General features: G+C 40.6%; 2 protein-coding genes across 2 annotated transcripts; both read left to right on the top strand.

Moving 5' to 3' along the window:
• The first annotated feature begins 3012 nt into the window (after positions 1-3012).
• On the top strand, positions 3013-6342 carry LOC130416052 (elongation factor 1-alpha). The gene is made up of 8 exons (XM_056742142.1): positions 3013-3167; positions 3771-3927; positions 4348-4527; positions 4612-4908; positions 4999-5149; positions 5248-5504; positions 5594-5828; positions 5923-6342. The coding sequence occupies exons 2-8, from the start codon at positions 3784-3786 to the stop codon at positions 6045-6047; spliced, it is 1389 nt and encodes a 462-aa protein (XP_056598120.1). The 5' UTR covers positions 3013-3167; positions 3771-3783; the 3' UTR covers positions 6048-6342.
• A 240-nt stretch (positions 6343-6582) lies between these two features.
• LOC130415927 (elongation factor 1-alpha-like) lies at positions 6583-13469 on the top strand. Its single transcript, XM_056741945.1, has 8 exons — positions 6583-6687; positions 7186-7341; positions 11550-11729; positions 11855-12151; positions 12258-12408; positions 12474-12730; positions 12822-13056; positions 13164-13469. Exons 2-8 carry the CDS (start codon positions 7198-7200, stop codon positions 13286-13288), a joined length of 1389 nt encoding a protein of 462 aa, XP_056597923.1. The 5' UTR covers positions 6583-6687; positions 7186-7197; the 3' UTR covers positions 13289-13469.
• Positions 13470-13569: the final 100 nt, after the last annotated feature.

The raw sequence follows: 13569 nt of genomic DNA on the forward strand, positions 1-13569 counted from the left end.
TTTCAGATCATCAAACAAATTTAAATATTAGTCAAAGATAACACAACAAGCAGTTTTTAAATGAAGGTTTCTATTACTAAGGGAAAACAAAATCCACAACTACATGGACTGGTTTGAAAGTGTTTGCCCCTTAACCTAATAACTGGTTGGGCCACCCCAAGCAGCAACAACTGCAATCAAGCGTTTGCGATAGCTTGCAAATGAGTCTGTTAAAGCGTTGAAGGAATTTTGGTCCACTCATCTTTGAAGTTTTGTTGCAATTCAGCCACATGTTCGCTTCAGCTTGAGGTCATAAACAGATGGCTGGACATTCTCCTTAAGGATTTTTAAGTAACCAGCAGAATTCATGGTTCCATGCGTCACAGCAAGTCGTCCAGGTCCTGAACCAGCAAAACAACCCCAGACCATCACCATATTTTACTGTTGGTGTGATGTTCTTTTTCTGAAATGCGGTGTTACTTTTTACAGACTGATGGGACACACACCTTCCAAAAAGTTCAACTTTTGTATCGCCAGTCCACAGAGTTTTTTCACCAAAAGTCTCAGGGATCATCAAGATGTTGTCTGGAAAATCTGAGACAACCCTTTATGTTCCTTTTTTTGCTCAGGAAGCAGTTTTCGTCTTGGCCCTCTGCCATTGCAGACCATTTTTGCCCTGTCTCTTTTGGTCTACTTCACTATGTCAGGCAGGTCCGACTTAAGTGATTTCTTGATTGCGAACATGTGGCAGTAATCAGGCCAGGGTGTGGCTAAAGAAATTGAACTCAGGTGTGATAAACCACAGTTAAGTTATGTTTTAACAGGGGGAAAACTTTTTTTCACACAGGTCCATGTAGTTTTGGATTTTGTTTTTTCCCTTAATAATAGAAAACCTTAATTTAAAAACTGCATGTTGTGTTTACTTGTGTTATCTTTGTCTAATATTTTAATTTGTTTGATGATCTGAAACTATAAAGTGCGACAAACATGCAAAAAATACAAAATCAGGAAGCGGGCAACACTTTTTCACATCACTGTATACATACACATATAGGAAGAAATATACAATGTACTAAAATCTGGGCTGCTATTTTAGTCTGACTAGTTCGTTGATTTAAGTGAATATAAATAATTTAATTTAGTCTAAACAAAATAAAATGTCCACTCTTATTATGCTTATTATGCTATACAAAGGGCATTCAGAAAAAAAGGTTTTACAGTGTTGCACCCAAATTATCAAATTTGGAGGTAAAATATTGTTCAATCTTCCAATTCAATGATGCCTAAAAAAATGTGTGTTTATTGATGAATAATGATAATAACCACTCAAACAGCGTTCAGACCAAGAGGCAACCTTCCAATCTCTCTCATGAAGCCAACCCGGAAGTGACTTAAATTGCAATTCATTAACTGGCCACTAGAGACTGACTTCAAAAGAGAGCAGAATCTCATTGAGCCCCATGTTAAAATAGGAAACTTTATAGCAGGAAAATCATGTTTACAGCCTGGTACAAAAAAATATTTTGGTTTATATAGCTAATCGTACCCGTCATGACAACTGTTAGGAGATGAATTTTTTTTATTACTCACTCGTTTAACTTATGTTTAGGCTAAATATTCTGAATATTAGGTGGGTGGCCACTTGAGTGCCTCTTTTCCCATTTTCGATTATCCATGAGTGACACGGTCTCTGCCCACTTTAAGCTTTAAATCAGTGCCACAGAAATCTACGTGTGACGTCACGGATGCTACTTCCATGTTTTATAGTCTATGGTTCAGACTGCATTCTCTCTTGACAAAAAAAATCGGTGCTTGTCCAAAGGTAACAGTACTATCCTATTGTCTATTACAGTGCACAAAGGAGTCCAAATTCTAAAACCACAAGTGAAGATGCTAACTTTTCACACTGTTATCTAATTTAATACATCTACCCAGTTTATATTATTTAATTCAAAGTTATTACAAAGCATACTTGACTTTCAGTAGGCTGCTCAGACTGTCAATGAATAGTATGTGAATCTGTGTGTGCTCTTGACTGAAAATAGCAGCTGTTGACCAAGCATCTGTTAAAGAGGAGAGTTGAGATGCGTGGCTCTTTGAAAGCTTAAGATGCCCCTTTACCCTTAAACCTTAATCAATGAAGCACTTTGACCGAATCCCTGCAGTATGCATACAAATTTACACAAATTACAAAAGTTTCACTCGCCTCCCATTGCGCTTATGTTTTAAAATGGATTAGCTGAAGTCCCACTGTTCTGCAAATAGACCTATCTTTGCTTTTGAATCTGAATAGGAGATCTACCTGGTGGAGATGCGTCTGAAACAATAGACCTGAGTACCCTTATCAACTTTGTGTTATGTTGTAAATTGCTGACTGATTTACATACAAGGCTGGGTTGATCACACTGTCTCCAAACCAGAACATCTTGCTGTCTCATCAAAATAAATGAAGAAATAAAAACAGAGAAAATAAATTAGTTAAGGAATTAATCGTTTATCACTGCACTAAACATGACATTTTAATTTCATCACATTCTTTGACTAGCATCTTATAATATAACCACATTTTAAAGTGACAAAAAGTGAAAGATATTTAACAATGTTTTCATGGAATATGTAGTTTATACACTATTTTGTATAATGTATCCTTAAATAAAACCAAAGAGTTGTAAATCAATAAACTGGTCATTTTATTGGAAACCAAACTGAATCAGTGAGTCATTGCAATCAATGCACGTTACCATAAAACACTTATATTAAGTCTTAAACATCTCATTTTAAAATGTAGATACATAATGTAAAGTCAAAGTAGAGATCCATAGGTATTTATACTTGATGCATCATTTAACTACTGAAGTTTACGTGACGATAACGTTATATAAAAATCATTTAAATATCTTCAAATTAAGTTTATTACTATTATTAAGAAAATAAATTGTATATCTTGTAAATCCTATTTCAACGAGATGGTCTCTGAAACAAAGTGGTGACGTACTTTGACTAGGCGGGGAGAATTTCACTCAATTGTGTGTGATTTGCGGGTCGATCAGGGAGGGGGAGAGGAAACGGGGAGTTGTGACACGGTCGGTCCTCCTCCCGCATATATATTCTCCAACCAATGCATTTTCTTCCTCTTTCTGTTACCTGGTAAAGGGCAGCAGCAGCCGAGACGTGATCTCTCAATCTTGGTAAGTGCTCGGTTTTCTTGCTTAGGCCTTGCTTGTTATTGTATTTAATTAATTGATTTTGTAGATGTATTTGAATGATGTCCTGGTATGTTCACGTTCTTTATGAATATTTTGCGTTTTATGGCTACCACTTGTGCTCTCCTCACATGTTTGTATGAGGCTGAAGTTTAGGCGGTCTTCATCTGAAACACGATTTAAATCTAGATGAATGGTCAAGAGTACGATATAGAACGGATAAAAGCTGTTTTTGTTACATACTTTTCCACCTAAACCGTGTCCATTTATCAATTTGGAAACCGGGAAAGAACAAAGGGTCTAAATTGCTTCTAGTCACGGGCCTGTTGGAAACCTCTCTCCTTTTCTAGCATCCAACAGTTAATAGTGTTAATAGAGCCAGATGTCTGGGTCATTTTGGCTTTGATTCAGACATTTTGAATTTCGTAACTTAATATCGCGTTACGATTAAGTAACACGTGTCTCCGTTGCCTTATGGTGCACTAGGCCGGTTCAAACTCTAGGCCATATTACTCAATTCAAAATACCAGTTTAAATGTTACGTTCAATAAAACTTGTATTAAACGCCACTTTTTATGTTTGAAACAGAAACTAATCAATCATGGGAAAGGAAAAGATCCACATTAACATCGTGGTCATTGGCCACGTCGACTCCGGAAAGTCTACCACAACCGGCCATCTCATCTACAAATGCGGTGGAATCGACAAGAGAACCATCGAGAAGTTCGAGAAAGAAGCTGCTGAGGTGAGTGCTTGGTTAACTTTAATGCGTTTAATCGAAAATGCACGTACAACATTTTGCGGTACAGCCCCGTAACTACCCAAAATGGCGGCGATAGCACGCGTTCCTGAGCTCAAGCCGGCTGGGTGTGGAGTAGGTGGAGTTTGAGCGGTACCTCACGATGACGTTGCATTTTCTGTAATGGCGGCTTGCTAGGACTCTTTTTGTTGCATGAAATGAATGTATAATACATGAATCAAAAAATTATAAAATCGACAATGGGAACAATCAAACAAATAAGCAGTAAAAATTTCAATAATAGTCTGCTAGGCCTTGCAACTTGTGCTGATCTCGTTCAACATTTTAAGCAGTTTTGTTTTATGACCATATCATGTGTATATATATTGTTTACTTTGTGTAACCTTCCTTTTTTTTAAACTACAGATGGGCAAAGGCTCTTTCAAGTATGCTTGGGTGCTGGATAAACTGAAGGCAGAGCGTGAGCGTGGTATCACCATTGACATCGCTCTCTGGAAATTCGAGACCAGCAGATACTATGTCACCATCATTGATGCACCTGGACACAGGGATTTCATCAAGAACATGATCACTGGTACATCCCAGGTATGACAATTCCCCAGCTACCTGCATTGGAAGTGTAAAATTTCTGTCCTTACAAACCCTCATCATCATCTGTTCTGTTTCCAGGCTGACTGTGCCGTGCTCATTGTTGCTGGTGGTGTTGGTGAGTTTGAGGCTGGTATCTCAAAGAATGGACAGACCCGTGAGCATGCCCTCCTGGCTTTCACCCTGGGAGTGAAACAGCTTATTGTTGGAGTCAACAAGATGGACTCCACCGAGCCTCCTTACAGCCAGGCCCGTTTTGAGGAAATCACCAAGGAAGTCAGCGCCTACATCAAGAAGATCGGCTACAACCCTGCCACTGTTGCATTCGTCCCAATTTCTGGATGGCACGGAGACAACATGTTGGAGCCCAGCACAAATGTAAGACTGCCAATTGTTAATTAACACGTTTAAATGCATGTTTAATGTGTGTGCGCGTGTTTGCTTATTCTCCCTTACTTTATCTTACAGATGGGCTGGTTCAAGGGATGGAAGGTTGAGCGTAAGGAGGGTAACGGCAGTGGTGTCACTCTTCTTGAAGCCCTGGATTCCATTCTGCCACCCAGCCGCCCCACCAACAAGCCCCTTCGTCTGCCACTTCAGGATGTCTACAAAATTGGAGGTATGTTTAGGTGTTTTTTGTTCTGTACAATTGTAATGTTCATGGTTTGCTTTAAAACTTTTTTTAAATGTTCTTTAACCGTGTTGGTTTCTATCTAGGTATTGGAACAGTGCCCGTGGGTCGTGTGGAGACTGGTGTCCTCAAGCCTGGAATGGTTGTTACCTTTGCTCCTGCTAATGTGACCACTGAGGTCAAGTCTGTTGAGATGCACCATGAGTCCCTCGCTGAGGCTACCCCTGGTGACAACGTTGGCTTCAACGTCAAGAACGTGTCCGTTAAGGATATCCGTCGTGGTAATGTGGCTGGAGATAGCAAGAACGACCCCCCTATGGAGGCCGGCAGCTTTACAGCTCAGGTTAGTTTCTTTGATGTATTCCCCTCTACAGATTTGTTCACAAGCCCTGATGGAAAATGTGCTAACGGCTATGCTTCTTTTTTTCAAAGGTCATCATCCTGAACCACCCTGGTCAGATCTCTCAGGGTTATGCCCCTGTGCTGGATTGCCACACTGCTCACATTGCCTGCAAGTTTGCTGAGCTCAAGGAGAAGATCGACCGTCGTTCTGGTAAGAAGCTTGAGGACAACCCCAAGGCCCTTAAATCTGGAGATGCTGCCATCGTTGAGATGGTCCCTGGCAAGCCCATGTGTGTGGAGAGCTTCTCCACCTATCCTCCTCTTGGTAGGTTGCGTTTCATACTTAGCTTTGACCTTTTACAATTCAGTTTCTCCTATATATTTCGACTGGTCTTGAGCTAACGATTTTCTTCCCACAGGTCGCTTTGCTGTGCGTGACATGAGGCAGACGGTTGCTGTTGGTGTCATCAAGAGTGTTGAGAAGAAATCTGCTAGTGCTGGCAAGGTCACGAAGTCTGCGCAGAAGGCTGGCAAGACCAAGTGAACATCCCTCCATCATGCAATTCTGAAGGTTGTGGCACGTTCATCCCAGCCTCCTGGAATTTCTCTAAACCTGGGCACTCTACTTAAGGACTGGCTAATGCTTATTAAAACCCATCGGAAAAATTTTCGCAGGAAAGGAAAACATCTTGGATTTAATGGTGGCTCACATTGACTGACAGGGCCTCTTTCAGTTGTTAAATTTATGTTGAAATGGTTTAGAACTACACCTGTTGCCACAGTAAAATTAGGAAGGAAGCTGCTGTTCAAGTAACTAATAAAGGTATTACAAATTCAAACGTGCTCCTGTATTGTCTTTAATTGTGGGAATGTGTGGGATTCAGGATGAGCGACTGCATTCTGACTTGTCATGGTCCTCGCAGCTGTTTAAACACGTGTTCTACCCCCTCCTGCAGCTGGGTTTTACATACTCATGCCCCCTTTACTGATGTCCTCTCATCCAATCAAAAAATAGCGAGTGCACAATATAGCTACCAATGATGCTCTCTTATAAACTGTATCGATGTGGTCCAAGTGTTTCTTGATATCCCACCCCTGTCTGAACTAGTATAAATTTAGACGGGTGGTGAGACTCGTTCCTTTCTCTCCGGTCTGCTTGGGGCTGTCTGTAGTGCTTTAGCTCGGTAAGTTGCACTTTCCTCATCTTGCTAGCGGTGTGAAGCGACGCAGTATGCAACAGCGAATGTATGACGTTAGAATAAAAACGTGATTTTACTCCGCTCGTTTCGAGTTAACAAGGGATTTATTGCACAGCCCTGGCGTATGTGATTTGTATATATTTTTGTGCCAAACAACGTTTTTTCCCATCCCGTTAAACCAGCTTTGCTATGACATATAACGCAAACTTATTGGCAAAGCTGAGAGAACATGGCTGGTGCTGTCACTCCAGTCCTTCAACATGGAGGACATTTAATGAAATGAATAGAGGAAGGAGTGCGTGTCTGACTCAGGACTGTGCGCGTTCACGCGGCGCTCTGAGACGCGCCCACTGCTTCACTGCGTATTCACATTTGACCCTTTAACAGACATAATTTAATAATTATGCCAGTGTGTTTCGCAGTAAAGTATTTTGTTATATCTGAATATGTGCATACTTAAAATAAATCCATGGCTCTCCACAGTAAATTTGCAATATGGGTAAAGAAAAGATTCATATTAACATCGTTGTTATTGGCCACGTCGACTCTGGCAAGTCCACCACCACGGGACATCTCATCTACAAATGTGGAGGCATCGATAAAAGAACCATCGAGAAGTTTGAGAAGGAAGCCGCTGAGGTAAGTCAGACATGTCGATTTATTCCTGGCTGTTTGCTATATGAGTAATGTATCTCTGAGAAGTGCTGGGAGTGTCTTTAATAAACAAACACCATGTGCTTTGAGCGACATCTACTGTTTACTCTTGCTTTAGATTAGTATTTGCAAATAGCCTCTTATTTATAAAGGTCAACAACATTTAAACGATCCCCGCTTTATTACTACCCAGAAAAATATTGTAGAGTTTGATGTATATGCAGAGGCGGACTGGAAGTAAAAAGTGGCCCTGGTTTCAGTAGAAGCACCCCACAAGACCCAGCTTAAAACATTCTACAGCACTACAATTCATAAATGTAAATGTTTGAAAGACCTTTCATGCCACCTTGCAAAGTCAATAAAACATCAAGCAGTAAAGGCCAGTGCAGTCTAAGCAACAAAGAGAAATGACATAAAAGCCTGCCTAAACATTTACAATCAATACAAAGTATTTAATGTAATATAAGGTAATGTATTTAAACTGACCATGACATGTTGTGACTAGTCTTTGCTAACAAATATTGTTGGATGGGTTAAATGCAGAGCACAAATTCCGAATATGGAATAGCATACTTGGCCTGATCACATCACTAAAGGGGTGATATGGTGCGAATGGGTGTCTTTGGTGTGTTGTAAGTTGCCCATGCATGTATTAGACAGGTAAAATTTCAAAAATGAAATTGTCGGAACAGAAGATGCATTCTATCTAAAAGCGAATGCTCACCCAGACCTGCCTGAACCGCCTCGTGTAACACCCCCACAGATCTATTACAGTTTGTGGTATTATTTGGCTAAGACTCCCCAAATGTATACGCAAGTAAGGTGGGTGTACCTGTCAGGACAATTGCTTTGGAACCTGATGTTCCAAATATGGTAAGAAGCGTTACATTTTCATCACACGCTTGCAGTATTTGACCAATCACTACGAGACCGATGGGCTTTGGAAAAAATCTGTGCGTTTCAGAGAGGCGGGGCTATGTGGAAAATACAGCGTTTTTAACCTTAAATCGTGCATACGCATTGCATTACATCTAAAACAAACGATAATATTAGTCATACGATAACACGCGTCTTAAATTATGTGACCAACCATTTTTCAAATTTTTCAACAGCATAACTCAGAAATATTTTTATTGTAAAACCTTTGGCTTTGTTATGTTTGGCTTCTTAGATCTCATAACACAGTCATCATTAAAACCGAATTCCCTCATTGGAGTTCACACATTTAAAGTGACTGCCAATCGACAGCAAGTTCTGCCTCCTTCAATTTGATAGGTTGATAGAGCTGTCTTCTTTAGTTTGATTGGCTATATTCTATATTTAATTTGATTGGTCAGTCTTTTGACATTTGACGAGCACTTGTTACCGCTGCTGCATTAAACCACTAGAACACAGATATCACAACAGCCAGTGAGGGGGAGGGCAGTACATTCGTGCAAGCATAAACACACGCTCTTTTGTAGGCGAAGCCCGCACGATCGATGCACGTATCCATCTGCATAGAAAAGAGATGTAATATTATGGCTTCTGACTTTTTGTACTGAGTGGGCCGGTCCACATTTGCCAGCGCCCCACCGGGAAAACTCCCTGTGCTTCAAATGGCCAGTCCGGTTATAAAAATAACCAAAAATGTTTTTTAAATTCTTGACTCCTGGTTGAGAAACTGGTCTACATCAGGAGCATTATTAGAATAACATCATGAAATGTAGAAAACTACAAGCAATCATTTTAATTCATCATTTATGAAAAATAGATGTTAATAAAATTAATAAATTTGTTTTAACAATGAACTTTAAAAACACAAACGTACATTATTTTATAATATCAAAATATTGGTATATTACAATACAATATACACTACATTTAAATAACTTTATATTTACTCATTAAGCACAGCAATTCCCAAACATTTTCAATCCAGGACCCACCTAGACAGGTATAACCTATCTTGAGACCCACCAAAATATATTTAAATGGAAATATGGGGAGATCCTCCATAAGAAGAAAAGTTTTTATTTTACCTAAATAAACTCAGCAAAAAAGAAACGTCCTCTGACTTTCAACTGTTTTTACTTTTAGTAAACTTAATATGTGTAAATATTTGTATGAACACTAAAAGAGTCAACACCATAAGACATAAACTAAAAATGTTTCACAAACATGTGACTAACAGAAATAGAATAATGTGTCCCTGAATGAAGGTAGGCTCAAAATCAAAAGTACCAGTCAGTATCTTGTGTGGCCACCAGCTGCTTGAAATACTGCAGTGCATCTCCTCCTCATGGACTGCACCAGATTTGTCAGTTCTTGCTGTGAGATGTTACCCCACTCTTCCACCAAGGCACTTGCAAGTTCCTGGACATTTCTGGGGGGAATGGCCCTAGCCCTCACCCTGCGATCCAACAGGTCCCAGACGTGCTCAATTGGATTGAGATCCGGGCTCTTCGCTGGCCATGGCAGAACACTGACATTGCTTTGACTGGAGGATCATGTCCGGATGAGTATGCATAAAGGATACCACATGAGGGAGGAGGATGTCTTCCCTGTACCTCAAGGCATTGAGATTGCCTGCAATGACAACAAGCCCAGTCCGATGGTGATGTGATATACCGCCCCAGACCATGACAGATCCCCCACCTCCAAATCGATCCCGCTCCAGGGTACAGGCCTCGGTGTAACGTTCATTCCTTCGACGATAAACACGAATCCGTCCATCACCCCTGGTGAGACAAAACCATGACTCATCAGTGAAGAGCGCTTTGGGCCACTCCTGTCTGGTCCAGCGAAGGTGGGTTTGAGCCCATAGGCGGCGTTGTTGCTGGTGATGTCTGGTAAGGACCTGCCTTACAACAGGCCTACAAGCCCTCAGTCCAGCCTCTCTCAGCCTATTGCGGACAGTCTGAGCACTGATGGAGGTATTTTGTGTTCCTTGTGTGACTCGGGCAGTTGTTGTGGCCATCCTGTACCTGTCACGAAGATGTGATATTCGGATGAATCGATCCTGTGCAGGTGTTGTTACACGTGGTCTTCCACTGCGAGGATGATCAGATGTCCTTCCTGTCTCCCTGTAGCGCTGTCTTAGGCGTCTCACAGTGCAGACATGGCAATTTATTGCCCTAGCCACATCAGCAGTCCTCATGCCTCCCTGCAGCATGCCTAATGCACGTTCACGCAGATGAGCAGGGACCCTGGGCATCTTTCTTTGGGTGTTTTTCACAGTCGGTAGACACATCTCTTTAGTGTCCTGCGTTTTTAGAACTGTGACCTTAAATGCCTACTCTATGTAAGCTGTTAAGGTCTTAACGACCATTCCACAGGCGCATGTTAATTAATTGATTATGGTTAATTGAACATGCATGGAAAACACTGTTTAAACCCTTTAAATTGAAGATCTGTAAAGTTATTTGGATTTTCACAACATTATTGTTGAAATACACAGTCCTGAAAAAGGGACGTTTCTTTTTTTGCTGAGTTTAGAATAAATTCAAATTAAGTGGAAATACCATCAATCTAATGATAAAATATCAAAGCTACTGTTATTGACAGTCATTAACTGGACAAAACTATTTTTTTGTGTGTCATTCAAAAGCCAAGTGACTTTCCACGACCCACCTCTTGCCACTGTGCAACCCACAAGTGGGTCCAGACCCACAGTTTGAAAACCCCTGATTTAGCAGACGCTTTTATCCAAAACAACTTACAGAGAGTTCAGGGAGCAGTAAGCCATATGTCAAACAGGAGCAATAATATAATAGGTGCTAATACAAAGTTACTAGTTTCAACAAAAGCTAGACCACTACCTTTTGAGAGAAAGTTTTGACCCTACCAGTCAAAAGTGTGGAAAAAAAAAATTCTTTCTCTATTTGTTTCCACATTATAAAACTCATCAATACTTAAGCAGTAACTCTGGGAAATATCTTGCAAATAAAAGCATTTAAAATAAATAAAAACTTTTTTTAACTTATTTGTTGGCATCTTCAAAGAAGCCACTCTTTTTTAATATAAAATGTTTGTTTACTATTTATAGAAATTCATATGTGGGCACAATTATATTTTGTCTACATACAGTAAGTAACTTTTAACAGTTAGAAACATTTCACTAAAACGTATCCAAACTTTTAACTGATACCGTATATAGAATATTCTAGTTATAATGGAAAATAATAATGTTCTTAATATGTTTCTAAACCAAGATGGGCAAGGGCTCCTTCAAGTATGCTTGGGTGTTGGACAAACTGAAGGCAGAGCGTGAGCGTGGTATCACCATTGATATTTCTCTCTGGAAATTTGAGACCAGCAAGTACTACATCACCATCATTGATGCCCCCGGCCACAGAGACTTCATCAAGAACATGATTACCGGTACCTCTCAGGTAGGGTTGTTTGTATTTAACATACCACATATCCCAAGTTACCATGCATACATTTCTAATACATTTATTATTGCATCATTTGCTCTTCAAAAATATATATATTTTTTATTACATCTCTTTTCCAGGCTGACTGTGCTGTGCTGATTGTTGCTGCTGGTGTTGGTGAGTTTGAAGCAGGTATCTCCAAAAATGGACAGACCCGTGAGCATGCCTTGCTTGCCTACACCCTGGGCGTGAAACAGCTTATTGTTGGAGTCAACAAGATGGACTCCACCGAGCCTCCTTACAGCCAGGCCCGTTTTGAGGAAATCACCAAGGAAGTCAGCACCTACATCAAGAAGATCGGCTACAACCCTGCCACTGTTGGCTTTGTCCCAATTTCTGGATGGCATGGTGACAACATGCTGGAGCCCAGCTCAAATGTCAGAATAATTTGCTTCTTTAAAAAATTTTTTTTAGGTTTTTATTAGTTTTAGTATGTTTTATTGATTATGGCTTTTCTCCTTTTGTATTTTTTATGGATAACAGATGAGCTGGTTCAAAGGATGGAAAATTGAGAGGAAGGAAGGTTCGGCCAGCGGAGTTACACTCCTTGAGGCTCTGGACTCCATCCTGCCACCCTCTCGCCCTGTTAACAAACCTCTTCGTTTACCTCTACAGGATGTGTACAAAATTGGAGGTCAGAATTGACTATTTAGTTCTATTCTGAGAGAACAAAAACCTACAATGTTGATTTTCCATCAGGTATTGGAACTGTGCCTGTTGGACGAATTGAGACCGGAACTTTGAAGGCTGGTATGGTCGTGACCTTTGCTCCTGTTAATTTGACCACTGAGGTCAAGTCTGTTGAGATGCATCATGAGTCTCTTTCTGAGGCTCTCCCTGGTGACAACGTTGGCTTCAATGTTAAGAACGTCTCAGTTAAAGACATCCGTCGCGGTAATGTGGCCGGTGACAGCAAGAACGACCCTCCCCAGGAGGCTGCCAACTTCACAGCTCAGGTTCGATACGCTGAATTATCTGCCTGGTCTTTATTGTATAACTAATGAGCAACTGAGTGCTTTATCTTCTATGCCACCCTGATCCTTCCAGGTCATAATCTTGAACCACCCCGGTCAGATCTCTCAGGGTTATGCCCCTGTGCTGGACTGCCACACTGCCCACATTGCCTGCAAGTTTTCTGAGCTCAAGGAGAAGATCGACCGCCGCTCCGGCAAGAAGCTTGAGGACAACCCCAAGTCCCTGAAATCTGGAGATGCTGCCATTATTGTAATGATCCCTGGCAAGCCCATGTGTGTGGAGAGCTTCTCACAGTATCCACCACTGGGCAAGTGTCATCATTTATGTTCGAATTAACAGTAGTTGATCAAAAACAAATCTTTAATTATTTCTGTATCGGCTATATTTGAAGATCCTTCCACTACTGTTTTTCAGGTCGTTTCGCTGTGAGGGACATGAGACAGACTGTTGCTGTTGGTGTCATCAAGGCTGTAGACAAGAAAGCCTCCACTGTTGGCAAAGTGACCAAGTCCGCTCAGAAGGCTACCAAAACTAAATGAATCCTCTCATCAGACACACAGCAAGCTGGAATGTCTCAGAACCTGAGCACGGTTCTAAAAGACTGGCTTATGCTGATAAAAACCCATCGTAAAAGCTTCAGAAGGAAAGGAGGATATTGTGTGTTTCCAAATACCTTTAGATAAAATGGTTATAAAAAATAAATTATTATTATTCATCACAGATTTTGCCACTATTCTTTCATGTACGGCAAAGTACTGTAAAGGAATATGATTTTATTGTACCAGTACATTCAAAAGTAAATTGTTTTTCAGCATTATAA

The sequence above is a fragment of the Triplophysa dalaica genome, chromosome 25 (assembly GCF_015846415.1).
Source record: "Triplophysa dalaica isolate WHDGS20190420 chromosome 25, ASM1584641v1, whole genome shotgun sequence".
NCBI classification, from domain to species: Eukaryota; Metazoa; Chordata; class Actinopteri; order Cypriniformes; family Nemacheilidae; genus Triplophysa; species Triplophysa dalaica.

Bases quoted from the DNA above. Each gene is read 5' to 3' on its own strand.
- LOC130416052 (XM_056742142.1), top strand. From the start codon at position 3,784: ATGGGAAAGGAAAAGATCCACATTAACATCGTGGTCATTGGCCACGTC. The intron at 5,505-5,593 runs GTTAGTTTCTTT...TTTTTTTCAAAG, and splicing joins CCGGCAGCTTTACAGCTCAG to GTCATCATCCTGAACCACCC. The intron at 5,829-5,922 runs GTAGGTTGCGTT...TTCTTCCCACAG, and splicing joins CTCCACCTATCCTCCTCTTG to GTCGCTTTGCTGTGCGTGAC.
- LOC130415927 (XM_056741945.1), top strand. From the start codon at position 7,198: ATGGGTAAAGAAAAGATTCATATTAACATCGTTGTTATTGGCCACGTC. The intron at 11,730-11,854 runs GTAGGGTTGTTT...TCTCTTTTCCAG, and splicing joins TGATTACCGGTACCTCTCAG to GCTGACTGTGCTGTGCTGAT. The intron at 12,409-12,473 runs GTCAGAATTGAC...ATTTTCCATCAG, and splicing joins GGATGTGTACAAAATTGGAG to GTATTGGAACTGTGCCTGTT.